Source organism: Diplotaxodon limnothrissa, linkage group LG12 (genome assembly GCF_057381915.1).
Source record: "Diplotaxodon limnothrissa isolate DT_005_m linkage group LG12, D_limnothrissa_male_GT1.1, whole genome shotgun sequence".
NCBI classification, from domain to species: Eukaryota; Metazoa; Chordata; class Actinopteri; order Cichliformes; family Cichlidae; genus Diplotaxodon; species Diplotaxodon limnothrissa.
This window is the reverse complement of record NC_140607.1, coordinates 15800605-15823195: the sequence shown is the minus strand read 5'-3', so window position 1 is coordinate 15823195 and position 22591 is coordinate 15800605. Positions and strand designations below refer to the sequence as shown.

Here is a 22591-nt window from a genome sequence, read left to right as displayed (position 1 = left end):
GCATGCACAGTATAGACAAAAATATCCAAATTAAAATAAATACATGTCAAATAAATCCTCTTTGATTATTTGAGCTTTGACACAGGCTTCACTGTGAAACACGGTTGGCATACACACGGGAAAATAAATATTAATTGAAAATAAATGTTATCTTTGTCTAGGATGTCCAAAAATATTTTGTTAAACTATGGACTGGTATGCCGTGAGGGTAACCTCGGGGGAACGAAAGGCCGACAGAGTTTAATACTCACACTAGCTTGAGGGACGGCAACTCTTCAAACACCCCTGGATTCATGGTTGATATGATGTTGCCAGAGAGGTTCCTAACAGAACACAAATTAGATATGAACAGTGTAACTTCATAGCTTTGCTGTAACTCATAGAGGACTTTTTTTAATCGAATCAATTCATCTGCCTCTTACAGTTTAGTAAGATTGGTCAGCCCCTGGAACATGTCTGCAGTCAGGCAGCCAATGCGGTTGTTGGAAAGGTCACTAAAAGTGTAAAAGACAAAAGAATGTGGTCAGTTATTTTCAAATTAAGAGGCCTTTTCTCAATCACTCAGCACCAGATTGTGGTGTCTTGACTCTTTCAGTGGCCGCATTGCTTTACTGATGTGAAATGTCATTTGTCTAAGAAACATATGCAATAACTTGTATAGGATCTCCTTTCATGTCTTTAAAAATTAAGTAGCTGTATTCAACTGTAGTCAGAACATTATATATTTTAATATTTGGGAAGTTAAAGAAGGGTTCCAACAGTTCTGGCTACTTCTCCTTATCAGGACACAAAGGGACCCAAGTACGAGTTTATCATCATTGGGGTAAAAGCAGGGCCCCAGTTCTGCTGTCCACCTCTGAGTGTGATGTATATCTGCAGTCAGAGAGGGATCTGCTCTGTTGTACCTCTGACACTACCCAGCAGAGAGCTGTCCAGAGCATGTGTTTATCTCTATCTGTTTGTTTTGAGAAGCCCCAGACCTTGCAGGGAAAACACAAGAAGGGGGAGGAGGGAAAGGGAGTCATGCGGCGCTGCGCCGAGGAGCCTCTTTGGACCCACGCTGCAACCAGACCTCGGTGTCCAAAAACACAATGAGTGAGCAGCAAGCGGCCTCAAACAGCCGCCTTGTCACATTCAATTGCGTGTGAGGAGCCCTGAGGTTTGAAGCGGGGCTCACAGATGACATCCCAGTGTCCCCTCTGCAGAAACATTTAGGAAAGGAAGCTTTTATGGTGACAATAACACCATGAACCTGATATGACATATGACATCTGTGAGCTTCCAAAAAAATATATATGTGGGTTTTCTCCTGACTACTGCCAATCTGGGCAACAAACTAACCTCCGTCCATCTTATGCTAAACCTTAGGATTAAACTCTCTGTGTTTATTGAGTTGTGAACCCGAGTGAAATGTGGGTCATCTTAATATCTACTTACAGTTTCCGAAGCTCAGAGAGGCTTTGGAAGGCTCCAGGCATGATGGTGCTGATTAAGTTGTGCTTGAGGTCCCTGGGGGAAAGAGAAAATGTTAGGTGCACGCAAGGACTATACTGACACATTAACAAGAGGACTGCAAACTTTCATTTTTGTATTCTCACTGAGAGTTGCAATGTTTAGATTGGTACTGCAATCATATATTTGTAATCAATATGTAGCTGGAGCTAATTCACTGAGCTTAGCATAAACTTGGATCAAGGGAAGCAGCTAACCCGGTATGTCATTGTAATAAAATGAGTCCTCAAGGGGCACAAAGTTGTAAGGCTCTAGCTTGATTAATTAACCCTTTCAGAGAAGAAAGTTTAAAAATAACAGCAGCATTTTAAGGGATTTTGTGTAGTAATAGTCACAAGCATGGTATCACCATTTACCATTGAAAGAAGACGCTGTTAGGTTTAAATGAATGGGAGCAGGGACACACATCCTAAACCTGGCTCGTCCAGCGAGCCACAGCAGGATATTTGTGCAAACAAATAGGAAATATTATCCGAACTGCCTCCTGGGCTTGAGACTAGCGAGATATTCAACCACATAAAACACTTGTGGAATCTGAAACTATTAACACTAAGTTCTGTTATTTATTTATTTATTTATTTATTCTTTTTTTTCCAAAACTGTCCTTCCCGCAATAAGCTTTACCCAATTCAAACCATAAATAATAATTTTCTTTGAAGATTTAATTTCATACTATCCGCTGCACTTCTCCACCCTGTTCCACTTCTACACCCACACTCCAGTCTTAAAGACTTTAGCTAGATACTCCCATCTACATCAGCTGCTGTAGATTAGATTTTGAACCTTTTTTTTGGCCAGGTGAGAATAGCAAGGCTAAATGAGGTCGGGAGACGGATGGTTATGAACAGCACATGTTATCCACGTTCCTATAGCATGAAATAGTTCTGCTCTCATCAGAGCAGTCGCAGAGTCAGATTTCCTTACAGGAGCATCAGTGCAGCAGCTGCGTTTTTCTCGATTTCTCTTTTTAACAAAGACTTCGATGTTATGTTAGACCTCAGAGGACCTTTTGGTCCTTTTTGTTTTCCACAAAACATTATCTTCCACGGCAGTTGTCAACCACGCTGCTTCACATCACCTCAGGCGTCTCTTAACCACTGTTTTGTCTGCTTTCCAAGAGATGAACTTTTCTGGGTAAGCTACGGCGGGAAAATTGTTGTAGAAAATGCTTCGAGCAAAGAAATTACACTGCGGTGTGGCTGAGACATGCTCAAAAAGATCAGGGGGTGTTGCTATCAGAATCAGAATCAGAATCAGAATCAGAATCAGAATGGGTTTATTGCCAGATGTTGAGGTTTACAACATTAGGAATTTGCTGCGGTGCTTCAGTGCAAACAATAAGAATTAACTATTAACTATTGGTCCTTCTAAGCCATCACTCATATTTAGATTCGAAACAGGAGACTGGTTGAAACGATGGAGCAAAAAAAAAAAAAAACTGGCCCCAGACCAACAGGCTAAAGTTTGCTCGGTTCAGATCTTTGAGTTTGTGCCAGCTTGTCAGTCAGAACATTTGCAACAATTTCACAGCTTTTTAAAAATCGGAGATATTTCCACCTCTGTGATTCTAAATAAGCAGTAAAAAAAAGCATATCACCAATCAAATCAAAGAGCAATCTGGGTGTTTGACAGAGAACAGCTACACTTTTCAGTATCTGTGTGTGTGTTTGTGTGTGTCTCCGGACTATATTGTGAGTCTGTCACAATATAAAATAGCAATCTTTGTGGTACTGCGTCTCACTCTGAATATACATGTGTTTCTGGGGGACATTAGCTTTATAGAATTTGTTGACCCAGGCAGGGGAAGAACAATACTGCTGTTTCCAGTCTGTGTGTCACGGGGCTCATTAGTGCAGCGATGAAAGACGCGGCACTGCCCACTACTTCCTCTCCCTGAGATCTGTCTCGCTCCCTCCCTGTCTGTCCCTTTGACACACACATGCTCCACGTGCGCACAGCCACACACTTTGCTGTGTTACCAAACGTGCTCTTACAGCTGGATTAAAATGCTAACACAAAAGTGCCACAGAGTCGCTGTAAGCTGGGATTCAGTTGCTAGATAGAAGTGTCAGTTTCAAGGCTTGTCTTTAAATGCTTGTTTTTGTCACCTCCTTCTTGCAGATGGAGGTAATGTTTACTATAACACTGCTCATATGATCTACACAACACATTTATTATTAAGACAGTGCATTATTTCTTTTCCTTTATATTGTAAAAATCTCCTGCTTAAATCTCCTCAGATCAGCAAACTAAAGATCTCGAGAAAAATATAATGGCTAATTTTAATTAGCTTCTTAATAAATGTAATGTACTGCACAGAACAACTAAATTAACTCATTTCTTCTGGTGTGTTATCTTCTGTTATATTGTCTGGTGGAAAAAAACACCTAAAAAAAATCAAAAATCAACAGATGATACTAGAATGACACAAACATGACATAAATCCAAATAGACTTACACAAGTACACAAACATGTTAGCCGTGCTGTTCTCACAGGACATTAGACTGAGTTCAAATTTGTGCCTGGATACCAAACCAAACCAAAGAAGCGTTTGTTGATTTTTGGAGGAGGCCACTTCCTTCTGTCCCTGCAACATGTGCTATTAAAGGTGAGCCGGTCGCTGCAGTGCACTGATATGTAAATATTTGGGTGCTGTTTTTGATAGGTAGTTAAATTTCGATTCAAACACAGATGCTATATGTGGGAAAGTTATGAAATTGACCCTTGTGAAAATAATTTAGTTCTCCTTTATCAAGTCAGTACTTTTATTTTCTCTGATTTGCTGGTTTGGAAGTCTTAAATCTTAAACACAGGAGCAAAATGTATCATTCAAGCGAATGAATGAAGCCAGAACTATATAGTGACTGTGCCAATGTGGATTTCATGTTTCTCAAGAGGAATCTTATCCCAACTGCATCAAGCCAATGTGCATTTCCTGTCTGGCTCAAGGCTCTGACCTGATTATTAACACACCGCTGCCTCTGATCCCTTCTCTTATCACCAGGCTGGTAAACGTGAAGGAAAACAGGAACTGAAGCACTGTCCAAGCACTTCGCCGGCACAATCCCAGCTGAATGTCTGGAGCCGCCTCTTACCACTGGCTCACAGTGTCCGATTTGTTTCCAGCGCTATTTAAAACCTTCAGTACAGTAGATTGAAAATAGAGTAGCAGGCTTCACACTCAGGCGATGACTTGTGTGCGTGCCCTCTGGAGTAGCCAGCGCCCCATCTTACAGCAGCTTCACAGCTCAGTGACCTCGACACTGATGAAAACAGCTGTCACCAAGGAAGAGGATAACAGCAGAGACAATGAATGCTTCAAAGCCTCATGCTTGCAGACCATGAAAATATCAACAATTTTAACGTCTAAAGTTTAAATTGTAGCTATTATTTTAGTTTTTCAACATCCTCCTCAGGAGCAGCATCTATTTCTTCCAAAAGCTCGATGAGCTGATTGATGGCGACACATTGTTACAGTCACTACGACCTTTCTTTTTGAGTTATGCTTTGTAACCTTCTGAGTGCAGTGCTTCATCCCCTATGCTACATGTGGCGCGTATGATTAGACGGTGACAAACTCAAGCTCGCTCCCAAATCCAAAAGGGGCCATTGTCTGCCGCCGCTGGGCCTAACACCAGAGGCAGCCATTAAGAATGCCCCCCCCCAAAACTCCTCCTGATCAATGGGACTGGTCCTCTGCCATTCTGAAGAGTCATTGCTCTGTTGGATACAGGGGATGAGCGCCTGGGCCCCATGCAGACTGGAGAGGAGCGACGTGCTTGTAGGGCAGCGAGAGGGTAATAATGAAGACATGGTCTGTAAAGCGCTCCAGACATGGAGTGCTCCATTATCAGGAGCACAGCAGCAGCAACTGGAGTGCTGACATTGTTTAGGCTCCAGCCCTGGAGGGAGCTGGGAAAATGACGGAAGCCGGGGGAATGGCCACTCATTATCACCAGACTGGAATTAAGAATTTCCTGTTGCTGGAGTTTTTTTTAAAAGTTTTTTTTTAATGGAAAGTCAGTGGGTTGCGGCGTGATTTCTATACTTTAATTGCAGTTTTCTCTGTATACGACTCAATAAAGGAAAAAAGACAGAAACAAACATGTCTGAAGGTATGATGGAAAAAAAGCGAGGGGGTGTTAACTGCCACCTTGGTTCCTGAAAGAGGTCAGCGGAGACCATTTTTGTGCCGCGTGTCATTTCCTGTCTGGTTGGCGGGTCTAGCAGAGGCCTTTGCTCGTTTATTTTTACAGTTTCCTTTCTCTCTCTCTCTCTTTTTTTTTAACTAGGTAGTTTTCCTTTGTCGGGAGGGGCAGGTGGGTTAAAGGATTCAGTAATAAGAAGAAAAATACGGCCCTGCGTATGGTCCCTGTACACCCCACCCCCCTACTCCACAACACACTTGCTCACAATGGGGCTCTGTAACTACCGACCCCAACGTGCTCTTGCTTTCCCCCTAAAACAGGAAACCAGGATCTGCTGAGCTCTTGTTTTTCTACTAATTTCCTGCTTTGCTGCCCCGTCCCTAGATTATTTATTTAATTTTTTTCTGGTTCCTCTCAGATTGGATATACCTGATCAGCTATTTGCCATCTGGAAAGCATTTATTCTAGCACAGCCAAGAAACCTTACACACATAATACACATTTTCTATGATTTTCTGTCAGTAGCGCTGCTGCAGGACACATGTTTAAAATATTTCCTTGCAATTTCGGACAACAAGCATCAGGACCGTACTATGGTTCAAAAACACGAGGCCCGCAGCTCTGCCCATGACTGACCATAACATAAACCGTGGGTCCAACTGCACTGTTGTTAGTGGGATGTGCAGAAATAGCAACACACTTTTATTTGAAGTGTAAAATTTCCTAGCTTGGTTATATGTTCCTATAATCTGCAGCAAGAAGAGATGAAGATTATTCTGCCAAGGAAAACTCTGAAACCACGGATCGTGATTGACTCCAGGTCTGGCTTTAGGAGCGGCATAGAGAAGAGTGCCGTGCCCATTTTTGGCAGATTTTCACGAGACCTACCAGAATGCAAATAATCAAAAACAATAAAAGTCAGATCAGATCAGATAGATTTGAACATACAGTGAAAAAAAATGCTAAGAACATTTTATTTTCATTTCATCTGGGTCATTCAGTCTTTATTAGAAAGTTAAGTAAAAATATAGTTGTAACAATTTGCAGCTGAGAAATCAGCAGGGACAAGTGCCTTTTGTTCAGGTTGTCAATGAAAAGAGTGGCTCGTGTCCGCGAGTGAATTTTCAGCCAGTAGGTGGACTGCAGCATGCAGAGAGTGTAAAAGGTGAGGAACAGCAAGAGCCCGAGTGGGCTCGGAGAAGGGAGATGCAAAAATAAAGCAGAAAAGGAAGCTGGGGGGGGGGGAAGAAGGTCTAGAGAAAGCTCAAGTTCCTCCTGAGGAAAATGCCCTTGAAACCATATCGAGTTTGCCGAAAGAGTGTGTGAGAGTGAGTTACTGGCATATAAAGCATATGATTTGGTAATGGGCTTATGAGGGGGTTTACTCGCTGTTTCAATAAACTCCCAGAGCCATGACTGGGCTAAGCTTGCAATACAAACACACCCGTTCCTCCAGTTTATCTGAAAGACACATCTGGAGTCTATCAACTCCTGCAGCACCCCCTTTGTGTTTCCACTCTCCACCACGCTTAACCCCTTCCTCACCCACTCCACCCCTTAATGGGTCATGCACTCTCATTAGGTGACTGTTGCCTAACCGGGAGCCACCCAGTGGCATGTGCGGGAAAAATGCACCAAAACAAATGTTCATTTTTCCGTGAAGGGGGAAACAAGACTCCCCTGTGCAATCACAGCAGCTGTCCTTAGCGCTCTCCAGAGTGGGCTGGTACAATCTGAGCCTTTCTTTTAGTCAGGCCAGTCTAGACAGAGGGGCTCCTTGCCATCTCGCCATGCCTACACGTTGGCCACTGTTTTTAAGTGTTACAGTGTGGCACACCTCTTCTTTGTTCCCACTCATCAAGGTAATTTGCTCAGCTTGTGTGGAAATCTCCTGCTAAGGAAAACGGCCTCAGATTTATACAAGACAAACTGCAGGAGTGTGCTTTCTTTCTCACCCTTGCTCCCTCCCTCTCCCTTCTTCATCTACCCTTTCCCTCTCTCTCACCACCATACCATCTTTAGCCATCTTGGCTCCGCGTCCCTCATGTCAGATGGTAAAGTTGTTTAAGTTGGACTCCGTCCTAACCCCTACCGCTCAGAATGGCAGAGGCGATTTCAAGGTTGGTTTCGGAGAGATTTCAGGCAAAGAGTGAATGAATGGTCTGCCTCTGCTTTTGCGGAACAGATACTATCAAGCCAAACATATATGAATTGGCCTAGGCCTGCACATAATCATAACACTATAACTGTGCATGTTTTCTCATGCAGACATTTTTAAGAAACAGTGTTCCAGCCCAAGGTTTAATTTCAGGCTTCCCTTAATTTTGTTGCATTATCAGCATAAATCTCAAGCACCTCCTTATTTTCTACACTTAAACTAAGTTGAGTCTACAAGAAGTGTTTGGTTGTCTTATGTGATGTTTTATGTGCTTACTCCAATGAGTCCAAAGAAGCGCAGTGTTTAAAAGATTCCCACTGTAGAGATCATCTCAGCCTCTCTTGTTGACAAAAACGGTCACGCTGCCAACACCTAGAGCCTCCTAACCACAAGCCTCACTCCTGCCTTTCAGACCTGTCCACTACAAACACCCTGCTGCTCCCTCATCCATCATCATCGTTGCCCTCTGCTCTCCCTCCCTGCTCCCTCTCTCGCTGTAGGGTAACAAGCCTTAGTAATGAGGGCCCCTTGTGCCCTGCCTGCCTGTCCTGTGTCCCATGGTGCAGTGGGGCCCATTTGGAAAGGAGCCAGACTGCCTCGGCCCTCGTTGCTCATTATTCTCATTACATTGCCTCAAATCAGTGCAGGACAGGCTGCTGGGATCTGTCCACAACTCATAAAGGTCCCGGCTCATTAGTGGGGTTGCCAGTGAAAACTTCCATCAGAAAGGGTGTGCATAGCGGTAGAGGTACTCAAAAGGTGCGCAAGTACACGAGCAGAGGTCTGACGGTGTGTATGAAAGTGACTTATTTTGCGCATAGCAACCACCGCCACAGAGGCGAGGCATGATTTAACCAGTGTGTTCATCCAAAGAGCTGGAAAGAAATGAAGTATTCCAAGATCCAAATGTAGCCATTGGATGGCAAGCCTGTTTAAAAGACCTACAAAAACACAGTAGTCTAGTAAGAGGGCAAAAAACAAACAATCCTAAATTGCTCCTCTGCACTTGGGTGGCTTGGCAGGTTATGAAGGCAATAGTGGCTTTGAGGAGGTTTGTCCCAATGAAAGGGCTAACTGTGTAGATTGCTGCACGGCCTTGTCCAGGCCTGGAGGAGGGTGTTCTACTCTGGAGCTGAATTCTCCGTTTAATAACAGCAGATCAGACTGCATTCAGCTCTGAATAGAAGTATGCTGTGAGCGTGTGGAAGTGAGTGTGTGTCTGCTGAGACCTGTTAGACTGGGCCAGAAGAGAGGGTGCCCATACTAGGAAGCACACTCAAGGGTTACTGTATACACTGAAGTCACAGCAGCGATGAGCCAAGAGTGAGAGTGTGTGCGCGAGTGTGTGTGTACCTGTTTAGACATCTTTGTGGGGACCAAAAATTGGAATGTTACTATACTTGTGGGGACCAACAGTCACTTATGAGGACAAAAGCGGCTGTCCTTGCGAGACTGAAGACTTTTTGAGACTTAAAATGTGGATTTAGTGTCAGGGTTACAATTAGATTATGGTTAGGTTTAGGCTATGGCTTAGGGTTAGGTATTCATTTTGATTAGTTAGGGTTAGGGTAAGCGGCTAGGGCAGAGGTTTCCAACTCTGGGCCTTAAGGGCCGGTGTCCTGCAAGTTTTAGATGTGTCCTTGATCCAACACAGCCGATTTAAATGTCTAAAGTACCTCCTCAACATGTCCTCCTCAACAGTTCTCAAGCTTGGTAATGAACTAATTATTTGATTCAGCTGTGTTGATCCAGGGTGATATCTAAAACCTCTGGGCTAGTGAAAGCACTATCAATTTGATGTCCTCACTAAGATATCAAAACGAGAATGTGTGTGTGTGTGTGTCCCTGTGTGTGTATGTTTCACAACAACATGTGTCCCAATGTGTGTGTGTGTGTGTGTGTGTGTGCGTGCAGTTAGGGGGCGCAGACTGTGTTTATCCTTGTCACGTAGGGGAAGAGATGCAGTGTAATTCCCTGATGTGTGTTTACTCAGCCCCAGTGGGCTGGCCTTTGATTACACCGCTGGTCACATAATATGAGTAACTGCTCACTACTGCTCCAAATGACAAGCACATGTTGACGCCATACTGGAAACAATGAGAAGACTCGAAGAGCCGTGGTGGACCGAGGAGACAAAACAAAACCAAAATCTCACAAGCGCAGACAAAACTCACACTCTAAGCTCATATCTGAATTCATCCCTGCAAACCCTTCCACCAGTGTGGCATTTTTCACAACAGACAGCAAATTTCCCATGAGCTCAGATGTGATTATAAGCTGCCCGAGGCTCAATTAAAGGTTGAAGATGTCAGAGTGAGTGAGTGGACCTCCACCACTGTGTGTCAGCAAGCCAGCAGAGGTGCAGGCGGAGGAGTGAAATGAGGCCTGTGTGATTTACATTTCGTGCTCAGCCAGACGCCTGCATCTCCCACTGTGGAGCACAGCCAGGGGTTTATCTGCCTGTTTTTTGTCTTTCTCCCAACCTCTTTTAGTTAAACCTCCACTCTGCTGCCTCCTGCTAGTTTTTTATCACTGCTCCAGGTACATGGGAGAGCTCAGATTACCCGACCCACCGACCCTATGGCGCTACAGGAAGGCTTTTCCACACTAACAAAAATATGCAACATCAGCTCATTCTGAGCCACAGATCAGGCTTTAATTTACTATACATTACTGCCCAAGTAGCATTAGCCTCAGGATCTTCCTGTCAACAGCTTTATCAGCGTCCTCGGTGCAAGACTGCTGAGGTGAGAACTGACAACTTGGCCTTGAAACTATTCACCAATGGTGTTCTCGTGTCAGACTTTAGAAAAAAAAACATAAATTTGAGCAAATATAGCTTTTGTTCTCGACTGGCACATCTGCTCTGAACTTCAGTGGTAGGTACTAACAAGCTAACAACTGCAACAAATTACCATATTTTTCTTTCTTTCAACATTTTTGAGAAACTCGTTAGCTTCATGGGTGGCAGCTCGAAGTGCCATGTGGAACTAATATCTCTGCAACATACCCACCAGCCCCCTCGCCAACAATATAAGCCTGTCTGCCAGACTACAGCATCCAAGTTTGCGAAGTGAAGCTGCAACATATGTGTTGTTGCCATAAAGCTTTACTGGGATGCCCTGTGAAACAGCACACTGTAAAAAAAAACCCCAAAATGAATCTGTTGTGAAACGTACACTAGATTCAAGGACAGTGTGAGAATATCAGAGTATTCAGGGAGATTGGCATAGTAGAGTGTAGGTGCTAATTAATTTAACACCCATCCTGTTTGTATTTCATTCATTGGGCAACATGATTTATAAGATTTATTTTTTGTATAAGAACCAGAAACACTGTCAACGTCTGTAGACCCAAGCTCATTCAAACTCTGCCCTGTGGTATGAAAAGTCAAAATTTGGAAATTTGAAGAAGGAAAGCCAGCATGTGTGAAAGCATGGCTGTTGTGCATTAGTGTGCACAGCCTGGATAACTTGCTCTGAATGATGCATGCAGGTTTTGATCAATTTATATTCCCACCTAAATATGACAGAGAGTGTTACAACAACATGGCTGTGTAGGACAAGTCTCAGGGCTTTAACTGGCCCGCCTGCAGTCCAGGCCCGTCAACCTCTGGAAACATTTGGTACACTGTGAAATGAAACATACAGCTAAGGAGGCCCTGCATGTCAAGCAAGTATGGGAAAACATTTAGCTTCTTAATGTACAACAGTTGGCCTCCTCAGTTTCCTAAACGCTTATAAAACACGATTAAAAGAAGATTCAAGCCAGCACAGCTGTAAACATACCGATGGCCAAACTTTTTCTTTCTTTTTCTTTTTCCAAATATGTTACTGGCAACAAGTTTGAAATGAATATATACATTTTTTCCAAAAAGCAAAAAACACATTATATGTTTGGCCTTTGTACTTTTATCAATTGAATATGTCATTTCAATTATTTGAAATGATTACAGTCTGTTTTTATTTACAATACACAAAGCAACCCAGCTCTTTTGAAAACAGGGTTGTATTTGTTTTCGTAATATCGTGGTCTGGACCAAGGTGGTGGATCGTCTTACAGGCCGTGCAATTATAGCCATGTGTCACCACTGGCAGTTCCAACTATAGTTCCTTTCCCGTTTGTCACCAGTGGCGCTGTGCATCGCCTCAAATTCGTAAGAAAATATTTCATCTCTCACTTGTCTCACACCCCATTCATAGAGAGATTACGATGCCGCTAAGGAGGGCCAGACTGTCTGCAAGCCACAGGCAAAGCTGCCAACATGCAGCTCCTGCCAGAGATCTCCCTTATCTTGTCATGTGGAGTGGGGCTTTACTGATAATGGAGGAGTGAAGTGTAATTATGTGAAGTTTTCAACATAAGTCTGTGATAGCCAGTCTGAGTGTATCATCCTCCCTTCTGGAATGAAGCCCGTGATCGGATAGATGGACCATAGCTGCTCAGATCTGCTCAGATCTCTCTGATACCTTGTCTGTATGTCTCCACAAGGCCCGGGCCAGAGACAAGCCAGAAATCAGCTCACACATAAATCCAGTGGAAACAATACACATGACATTAGAGCACCCGCAGAAGCACAGTATTTAATAAAGGACGATGAGAAAAGGATACTCACAATTTATCCAAGGCATAAAGTCCAAGGAAGGATCCGTTTCTCAGAACTCGGATTTTGTTGTGGCTCAGTATCCTGTAAATAAAAAAAATGGAAACAAATCAAATCACACGGTTGTTAAAAATAGGTTGAAAAAAAAAACATGAGGAATAGAAATAGAATAGAAACATAAATTAGGAGGAGGAAAAAAGCCAAAGAAAATGTCCATTCAGTGCTGCAGTCACATGAGAGATTAGCATTAGCATTACCTAAAGATGTTTCAAATAAATGATAAGACAGAAGGGCATCAAGACAGAGGTTGCAATCTTGATAATCATTTATAAGTTATTGTTTTTTAAGATCAAAGGGATGTCTTTCCATATCAAACAAATGGCGGCACATGCCACGGTAATTAGCTCTTTCCCCGCTGGCAAATCACTTGGCCTTTGGAGTTCTTATCAGTGCACAGAGCAAAATGCTAGAGGGCAGAGTGGAAGTGAGGCTGAGATCTCTCGGTTTGACAGGGAAATGCAAAAATATAAGGCAATAGGCCAAGGCTGCTTTAGAAGTTGCATAGACTTATACTCTGCCCCTAGTTTCAGTGACAATATACTTGTGAGAGTTAAGTAAATAGGACACTACATGCAGAAGCCTGTTGGCTTAGCTTATTCACAACAGTAGAAGCATGATAGGGAAAATTTCTAGTCTGAGGCATGGATCATGGAAAGTGCAGCAAGTTAATTGTCTTCTTTATAGAGAAAAAAAAGCTACAACAAAATAGTTACTTTTTAATAAAAACAACTTTATTTGTATGACATTTGTCAAAACACAGAGTCCTTCACAGTTTGAATAAAAGCCACACATTAAAGATAATGTCTGAAGATACAGACACATAATCAACCATACGATCATTCATCACACACATACATGCAAATAGTTGCAAACTATGTCCAAAAATAAAGAGGACAATTAATAAAGAGGCGATTAAGGAAAAGCTAACCTGTATAAATGAGTGTTAGCCAGAGAAAGGAAGAGAAACGCATCATGAGAATTTATTAACTTAAAACACCATGAAAGTTTTGTAGCAGATAAGGGTTGAAACAAATCTGCTACTGTATTGAATTACAGTCACAGCGCCATTTTTTCCAATTCAGGAAGAATGACATTTTTATAGTGCACAAAAAGTTCAAGAGGAGGTCTGGGTGGAGAACTGGTGCACAAAAACACCAGTGGTCAAGATTGATAGCACTTTATTCTCCATACGCAGCACATTACTGTCACCATAATCACAATTATGATGGAGCTACACCATCCATCTATCCATCTATCCTCTTCTGCTTATCCTTATCAGGATCGCCGGGGGGGGGGGGGGTCTATCCCGGCTAACCAAGGTTGTTATAGTTAACTAAAAATTAACTAAAAAGTAGAATTTTGAAAATAAAATTAAGACTAACTAAAATTAGAGAAATCTAGAGAACATATTGTTTGTTTAAGTATCTGTTAGTAAAAAATGTATTACAGCTAATGAGGCTTTAATGGACTACCTGTACTGATTTTCCTGAATACTGCCTCTGATATATGCCCTCCGTATAACAACTATAATTAAAAAGACGACAATAAACACTGAAACTAATGAAATCATAACACTTTCAAACAATAGAAACTAAACTTAAACAAGAAAATACACAACCATAATCACTCGGATTCAGACACCTGTCTATATCCTTCTCAGCGTGGGCTCAGGGTACAGCCAGGACCCTGCCCTGGAGACAGGCTGCCATCATTAACACACCCTTTAGTCTCACGTCATTATTGCCCCTGCCACACAGCTTTTAATGGGCTGTTTGTGACATTAAGTGTGTTCTTAATTGAGAGAGTGAAGTTGTGTGTGTGCGGCTTTAAGAGAGGGAGCTCACTGTGAAGCGTCCGTTAGATTTACAGCAGCAGTGCACAGCCCCCCGTTTCCTGCCACATCAATAAAAACACTGCCTTCAGCTCCGCGCCTTCCAGCCCGCTTAATGACCGGATTTAATCGTCCAATCTCAGTATACAAGCATGAGCTGGCCCGACTCACTTCTTCCCTCCTGTAACAGTTAAAAGTGTCGAAAGCCAGCATTGCAAAATGGAAACGTAGGGAGTAAATCATCTTTTGCTACAGCTACATCGTGGACTCTTCAGCCAATATCTTGCGACAATTATCAGCAAAATTTCAAAAGCAAAGAAAACACATTTTCAAGCTGTGCTGCAATCAAGACACTAAAAATGATAACGACTGGAATACTGAAAGTAAAGCCTCTCCCACCATTTTTGACGTCATCCCAAAAAAAATACAAACATGTCATGTTCACAAATTCCCACTGAACTCCTCAAAATAAATCATTATTATTAAGGCAGAGAGAGGATGTTAGACGAGAGCAATCCTCTTGTGGTGTAGCCTGGATTTGAACCCGTGACTCCTGGGCCTTGAGGTCTCTTGCTCGACTTTTGGGCACAAAATCTCTCCTATAAATGGATGCAGGCCCAGGATGAAAGTTACAGAAGATCCGGAACTGCCTGAATAATTCAGTGCAGATAGGAGAGGAGAAAGTCACATCTGGCAAAGAAACAAGCCATTTAATTCAACACAGACAGCTGAGATACAGATAGTTCCTTTTGGACTTTGCTTATTAAGCAGAAAACTATTAGTCAGGGAATAATGCACATTTGTTTCTGGTGTGCTCCGAAGGCCCACATGTGCACATCGCTGCAAGCCTACAGGAACAAAACACCTCCTTTCATATAATCACACACTGAGTTAATATGCATTCTCCAAACCTGCACAGATTTATTTATTTGTGTGTTGCATTCAGGTCTAAACCCAGCACACATTCCACACACGGTATTTCAATTATCTCGCTAAAACTTGAAAGCTGACTTTCGCAAATAAACAGCGCACACAAAATGAGCTAACCGAATTCCTCCCATAAGCAACAAAAGGCGCAGATTTCCAGGAACGCAGGGGAGTTGTGTGGCCTAGACACTGCTGTATAATCCCTAAAGCCTGATGTTTGGAGCACAGTTGTAGTGGAGGGCATTGTTCTTTTATAAACAATACAAAGAGTACAACTCTGAGAAAGAGAGAGAAGCAGAACTCTGTAAACAGACAGAAATAGTCAGCGCTCCCATCAGGCTAAACAGGAAACCCAGCCAATTAGCTGTTTATTCAGAACCCGGTTTGAGAGGTCAGGGGTTGCAGAGAGAGCACTTCCTGGAAAGTCATCAGACAGATGGAGCAGGGTCCGGACACAGGTGACAGCTGAGGCAAACGAGGGTCCATCGCTTCATCACTGTAGGTTAACAGAGCTTTACAAACAAAGAAGATAAGCAGCTTCTACTAGGAGGCCTAATGTCTGCTCAGCACACAGTATTGCTACTGAGGCTTAACTGCACATTTCTGCCAGATCTGTCTGTAAGTGACAGATCAGATGGCAGATTGATTTAATCTTCTTCTGTTTTCAAGACCTATTCGCATGGCACATCAGTGCGCTAACTCAGTCCAGACTACGGTATGGTATCTTTCATTCACTTAACCCTTTCAGAGCACAGAGGCCTAAATTAGATGGGCTAATTGAATCCATCTAATTCATGCAACCAAAGGAAAAAGAGAAAGAGAGGGAAAGCAGGGCCACATGTCAGGCCCCAGGGATCTTGTTTAACCATTTCGCATAATTCATTTACATTAGGATCAAAAAGAAAGAGGTCATATGAAAAGCACCAGGTCAAACCGAGTTACCAGCTTCTCTTCTAGCAGTTCTCACTCAGCAGAAGGGTTAAACACCACATGTATAGCAACAACTTGACGTCACGGTTTTCTTTAATATAAAACATAAAAACACATATGGATGTATTCTTGGTTTTTCACAAACTTATCCCCAAAGAGATCAAGTAAACTAATATTCTTAAGAAAAAAAACCTTTTAATAAGTGAGCTCGATTCTCAAGTAAATTTCTGTAAACATTACATCTTTAAAAATGCCAAATTATGTATTATTTAAATCTTTGACATCATGCAAAAACAAAAAATCCCCTACCTGCAAAAACCTTCTCTCCAGAAGTTCAGTGGCAAAAAATGTGTAAATTTACGCATCGAATCACACTTGACTTTTTAGCTTCCATTGCCACAGCTCCGTGTTAGATCAGGCTTCTTATGCTGCATGATGGTGTGTAAAAAAAGTAGAACTATACAAAGCATCTTGTCTAGCAGACCACAGCAGCTCCTCCCTGCATCATGCCACTCACTTTGTTGGTTTGCTCAATTTGCTTACTAAACCCACAAAGCCTTTGAGGGCCACACGGGAGCAATGACAGCACGTCACAAATCGTATTTGATTTACTTCCACTCCCCACCCCCCAACTCTTAACTACATAGCTGTCTCATTGGTAACACGCTGCCCTGAGCCTGGAGGATAAGGCCTGATCTGTGCGGGTGCTTACGCACCTTTGTCTTCTGTATTCTGTATACTTTCTAAAGCTGATTTTGGGCCGTCGTTTGGTTGAACACAGGCGATTAAAAAAAGATACATCCCTCTATTATCTGTCCTAACCACAGCAAGAATGCTGTAAACTCAAACACAACAGGATGTCCTGTTTGCTTTTTGGTGTCAGTATCATCCCACCTTCATCCTCTCATCCTGCTTCTTTGCCAAATGCACTTTAAACTTTTTCTTTATTTTTTTGGGTGGGGAAGGATACACAGGAAATGCTCTAGCCTGGTTTGGCATGTAGTCCTGAACATAAATGAGCAGTACTTAAGTAAAAAGCCCCGATTTCAATTGGCTCCTAAATATTTAGGCATGCTGGACTCAGACAGTGAGCTCTGTGTAGCTGCAGGCTTCTACAGCAAACCACAAGCAGAAAAAGAGTCTTAAGCAAGGATTTATATTTAATAAGAATTCATCTCCAGGCTAAGCTCCTAGAGCTCATTATGTATGTAGTACACTTCACGTTCTGTGAATAATAGTATGGTTTTCTTTCATACTGACTACAGATTCATTCTTCTTCAGCAGATCCAGTCTTTACAACACCTGAAGCTGCAGCAGTCTCACCAATGATGAAACAACGGGAGCGCTTGAAAGATGCGATCGATCTAGCACTCCGAGGCCAAAAGAGACGGAGGTGCTCAGGTTCAGCGTAATAAAGAGTAAAAACAACCCAAAGCACCACTGTGTAAACATCAATTAACTTTGGATTGGTCTCTTACGCTCGAGGACCACACGCGGGGTGAGAGACAAGAACCCTTGAAAGAGATTGGTAACATGGCAAAACTCCGGTCGTAATTCAGAGACCAATGGGAGCCAGATAATGAGACTAACTGTAAATGAGAGTCTCAGAGCATCGTTACTGAATTAAGTCTGGTTTAATTAGCCGATTTGATAATGCACATGCTGGTCTGTTTCACATAAATAAAATTTAATAAGAATTTAACCGTGAGGGAGCTGAAAGTGGTGCAATTACCCACTTTTAGATTACAAGAGGCCAGCTTTGTGTGAGCTCTTTCATTTGTGTCTTATAGCTGAGCTGCAAAACCAGTGCTGATTTATTTTACTGCATTTTCCCCTTTAGCTTTCCATTTGAGCAGCTTTTTCTAGCCAAAGGTGCATTTCAAGAATATGTGCCATTCACAGAGGAGAACTAAGTGGACATGGCAGCACTTCTCTTCATATATACATCACACACATATCCCTCAGAGTAATGCAGACAGACGGGGTGGATCAACAAAATACTGCGGTTACACCAAAAGATGGATTAGAAAGTGCATTACCTAATTTAGCTTCCCAATCCCACTTACTCCATCCAAACACGGGCTCTAATGAATCAGACGCCATTACCCATCTACATTACACTGCTACTATGACGGGCTGGCAACTTGTGGAAGTTGTACCCCACCTCTCGCCCGCTGTCAGCTGGGATATGCTCCAGCACCCTCACAACCCTGAACCAAATAAGTGGTTTAAAAAAATGATGGAAGCATGCAGTGGATTACACTGCAATTTAAGCTCCCAAACCAGGAGAATCAAAATGATCCCTTCAGCTGCGGGCACGCCAGCGAGAAAGGATAACATCATCGGATGTGTCATAAGAGATGAGCTGTAAACTTTTAGAAAATGTTTCAGTGACAGACTGTGATGACTGTGATACTTTTACACCCACAGAAAAACATACACAACTTGCTAAGCTGAGATTCCTGTCTGGACAAACTTAGAGCCGTAATTAAAGCGGGCTGCCATTTATACATTCAGCGCTGTGATATGTGAGAAAGCCAATCTGGAAAACTTTTACTAACAGCAGCAATTAATCTTCCAGTCTTGCATGCAGAATGCAAGAGTGCGTCTATAAAAAAGCTATTTGCTAAATGAATGAATTGCCATGAAGTACTGCTGATGTTTGTTTAAGTGGAACACAATGTAGGCAATACAATTAAAAACAGCAGTCATTATTAATTATTTGAATTGATTTTTAAAATAAATAAACCTGCAGTGACAGACAATAATAAGCATTTATACACCTGTACATATACACATAAGCTGTGAAGACATTCATTAGCAGCTGAGAATTGTGGGTAATGACATTTCGTGAGGTGTGTTAACAGCGAGGAATTATATAAGTATTAAGTATTAAAGTAAATGTAGATTATTTGTTTAGTGTCAGTTTAAGGAGATGTAAATGTTAATTCAGGGGATATTGAAATGCATCAGTATGTGTGAACTGCATTATTTTTTTCTGAGGGAATTATTTATTCTATGCTGTGAAAATATTCACATTTTCATTTGTAGGACTGCTGACAGTATGTGTGGTTATGGTTCACAGCCTGCATCAGAACTCTAACTTTAAGAAAAATCCTGTAAATTTTACAGTAAAATACTGGCAGCAGGGTTGGCAGCACTTTATTGTAAAATTTAAAGTGACCATACTGTAATTCTTTTTACATTTTTTTTACTGTATTTTTGAAATACAGCCTGCTTACTCTAAAATTGTGTATTTTTTTTTTTACAGCAATCCATTGCAGTCCAGCTCTCTCCTCTAAGTCTCTTCCTTACTAACAGACACATTTTGTAGAAAGCAGAGGAGGAAAGTGGAGGGAGGAGGAATAAGAGCAGAGAGATCTCTCAGAGTGGGAGGCCAGTTGTGTCATCCTTGTTACAATAAGTGCTTTAAAAGAGGCTTCCAGATCGCACCGACTATTCAGCACATGGGTTATTCCTAATAGCTTAACCCTTTCAGACAGAGAGTCACCTAAGCCAGCAGTCCTGGGAGCCCCTTGCACCCTGAGCCTGTCCTAGGCAAGTCGCGGCACCAGATATAACAGAAAGACTAAATGCCCCTGAGCCCAACAGGCACTTAAACAGCAAATGCATGTCAAGATGTGAATGTGCCCATTGTGCCTGACCCACCAGTGGGCTCGCAGCAGCCACCAGGGAACGCTGCCAAGCTACAAGCCCCATTTACCGCCTGTCATGGAAAGGCACTTGCATGTAATTGCATGAAAAATATTTTTTATGAAATCATTTTGCAGACCCACATTGAGTAATTTAGTCATCAAACAGGGAGAAGAGGGTGAGAGCAGCCACATGAAGGAGTGGTACAGATTCCTGTCATTCGTGTATATGACAAAATAGATGAATTTAATGATTTATGCCAATAATTTTCTTGCATTACTCAGTTTTGTTATCATATTTATGTCCCTCAAGGCCTAGCGTGGGGAGTGTGCTCCTGCATCTGATATGCTGAACCGCTTATTATAGAGTGTACTGCATTGTGCTTGGGTTAACATGCAGGGCCAAGCAGTTAGGCTTTGTGGTTTGTGGTGTGTGTGTGTGTGTGTGTGTGTGTGTGTGTCTGTGTGCGTGCGCGCAGATTTATATGTACTAGTGTGTGACCTATCAGATTTATTTATATGGAAAGTGTGTATGTTTAACTCGATGGGTATGTGTGTGTGTGCGCGCGCATAAGTGGTCCAAAAACTACTAGTCTAAAATTAAAATATGGGTTTTTTAAATGTCTCTAATTAGAGAGGGGAGGACTGGAGCCTATTTTGAGAGATGTGGCCATGCACGCCCTTCCCATATGTGTGCGCACAGGCTGACACACACACACACACACACACACACACACACACACACACACACACACACACAATACACGATTTGGAGAGGAAGGTCTCCACTTCAAGTTGGTCTTATTAGACAATTCATCGAGTTCTGCTATCAGGAACTGTCTACCAAAAGCGCTTCAATATACAATTTATTAAAGCTGAGAAACCAGTGAACTCCAAAGACATAAACAAGTAGCTGCCACAAATATTAACAATCAGGGAACACAAGCTAAAATAAAACCGCCTTACTGTGAGGCTGCAATAAATTAGTGCAATATTTATAGTCAAAGACTCGTCAAGACAAACCAAACTGGAAAGTTTATGGCTGGAGTGCAGGAACACAATAGTCAGTTTAATCACTGTCTAAAGTGTTTTTACACTTTTAATGAGGCAATTTAGTGAATTTAGCCATTTGAGACAGTGAGTGGAATGTGGTGTATGCCTGTTAACATTGTCTCATTGTTCTGTTTCATAACCAGCCTCTGTTTTCTGATTCCCAGCAAAGACTGCTGGGAAATCAGGCCGCGTTTACAAAGGCTTGGCTAAAATCTTTTTGCCCCAGATACTGAGTGCCTTTAGAGGAATCTGTGAGAAGGTTGTTTTTCTTTTTTCATTTCTGTGCAGCAGTAATGCTTTCTCGAATGACAGTCAGGGCTCAATTCAGATTTACCAACGTTTCAACACCAGAGGATACCACAGTGTATTAAATAATCAAAAGGCATCTGTAATAAAAACTGGTAGACCACCATTCTTTCCGAAGGAACACACATTCATACTGTATCTTTAAACAGCGGTTAAGCCATCAAGAAGATTTTAATCAAGGGTTATTGCTTTATGTCACAACTTGTTCAGTCACTTTAAATGTAGCTCTAAACCAGATCGTATTCATAGACAGTGTAAAGGATAAAACAATCCAAGCAACAGATGTTTAGTTTGTTGTGGCTCCGTGTAACAGCTTACTCAATAATACAATGGTTTTGAGTAACGATGAAGATGAGCTGCTGGTTGGTTTTATATACTTGAGTACCGTGGATAAAGATACAAAAACACACTATCAGTATCTCTTTTTTATTTAACAATTTGTTTCTTAGGAAAAAAAAATGTGGTCACATGACGTTACCTCGGGGACAAAGCTGGGGTTGTTATTTCCCACTACTTGCAGTATTTATCTTTCCATCTAAAGCCCCTTCCACATATAAAGCAATTTATTTGTTTTCCATCCCTGTGCTGCTGATAGGGGAGTGCAAGTGAACAATATAAGCTCTGGTTGTATCGGTAATCATAGTTTGTGCGTGCAACACCCTCAACTTCTGGGTGATCCACTTCTACCACATGGCGATTGCACAGGTCGCCCAGTGGAAGGCAAGCTGTCTCCCAACAATTGCCATACAACTCAGATCGACTGCAATCACTCTAGGACAGATTGGCAAAGGTTTACACCTATACTTGCCATGTAATTTATAAATTTACAATCTGTCATCTATCATCATACAGTCTGGTGAACTCCAACATCTGTCGACAGCAGTCTTTACTCTGCTATGGAGAGCTGCTGCAAGCTAATGAGAGCCTCCAACCTGATGAACTTTGAAATTCAGTTTAATTCAATTTCATTGTATTTATATGGCACCAAATCACAACAACAGGCGCTTATAAAAGACCCCTACAATTATCCAGAGGAAGGATTACCATATGCAGTTCATTCCCAAAAGCTTTCCTTGACTTTAAATTCTGCCATATGTTCATTTAGTGTTAGTACACAGACTAATGCAGACTTTTAGCTCTTAATTGTTGTGCTTAAATCCAGATTGGTGATAAAATGGCACTAGCCATGTCCAAAGCCATGAAGCACTAAGTTCAGCCTCTTTGCTCGACACGTTACTGTTCTTGCACATTCGATACTTTCTGTAGTTGCTGTATAATTGTCCTGGTCAACCCACCCTCTAAAACTGAAAGTGTAAGCACATTATTCATACTGATGGATACAGTTACTTAGTATACTCTAAGTAATATAAAAGTATATGAAATTCAGAAGATGATTGCACTGCATTGCC

The 22591-nt window shown here is 42.0% G+C and overlaps 1 protein-coding gene across 1 annotated transcript in view; it reads right to left on the bottom strand.

The window, feature by feature from the left end:
- Positions 1 to 22591, bottom strand: part of adgra2 (adhesion G protein-coupled receptor A2) — a 38263-nt gene that overhangs the window by 7034 nt on the left and 8638 nt on the right. Inside the window, exons 2-5 of the mRNA XM_085368083.1 lie at positions 12435 to 12506; positions 1438 to 1509; positions 423 to 494; positions 252 to 323 (exon numbers count right to left, since the gene is read on the bottom strand). Of these exons, the coding sequence (XP_085224209.1) occupies positions 252 to 323; positions 423 to 494; positions 1438 to 1509; positions 12435 to 12506 (288 nt within the window). The remainder of the gene's footprint in view (positions 1 to 251; positions 324 to 422; positions 495 to 1437; positions 1510 to 12434; positions 12507 to 22591) is intronic.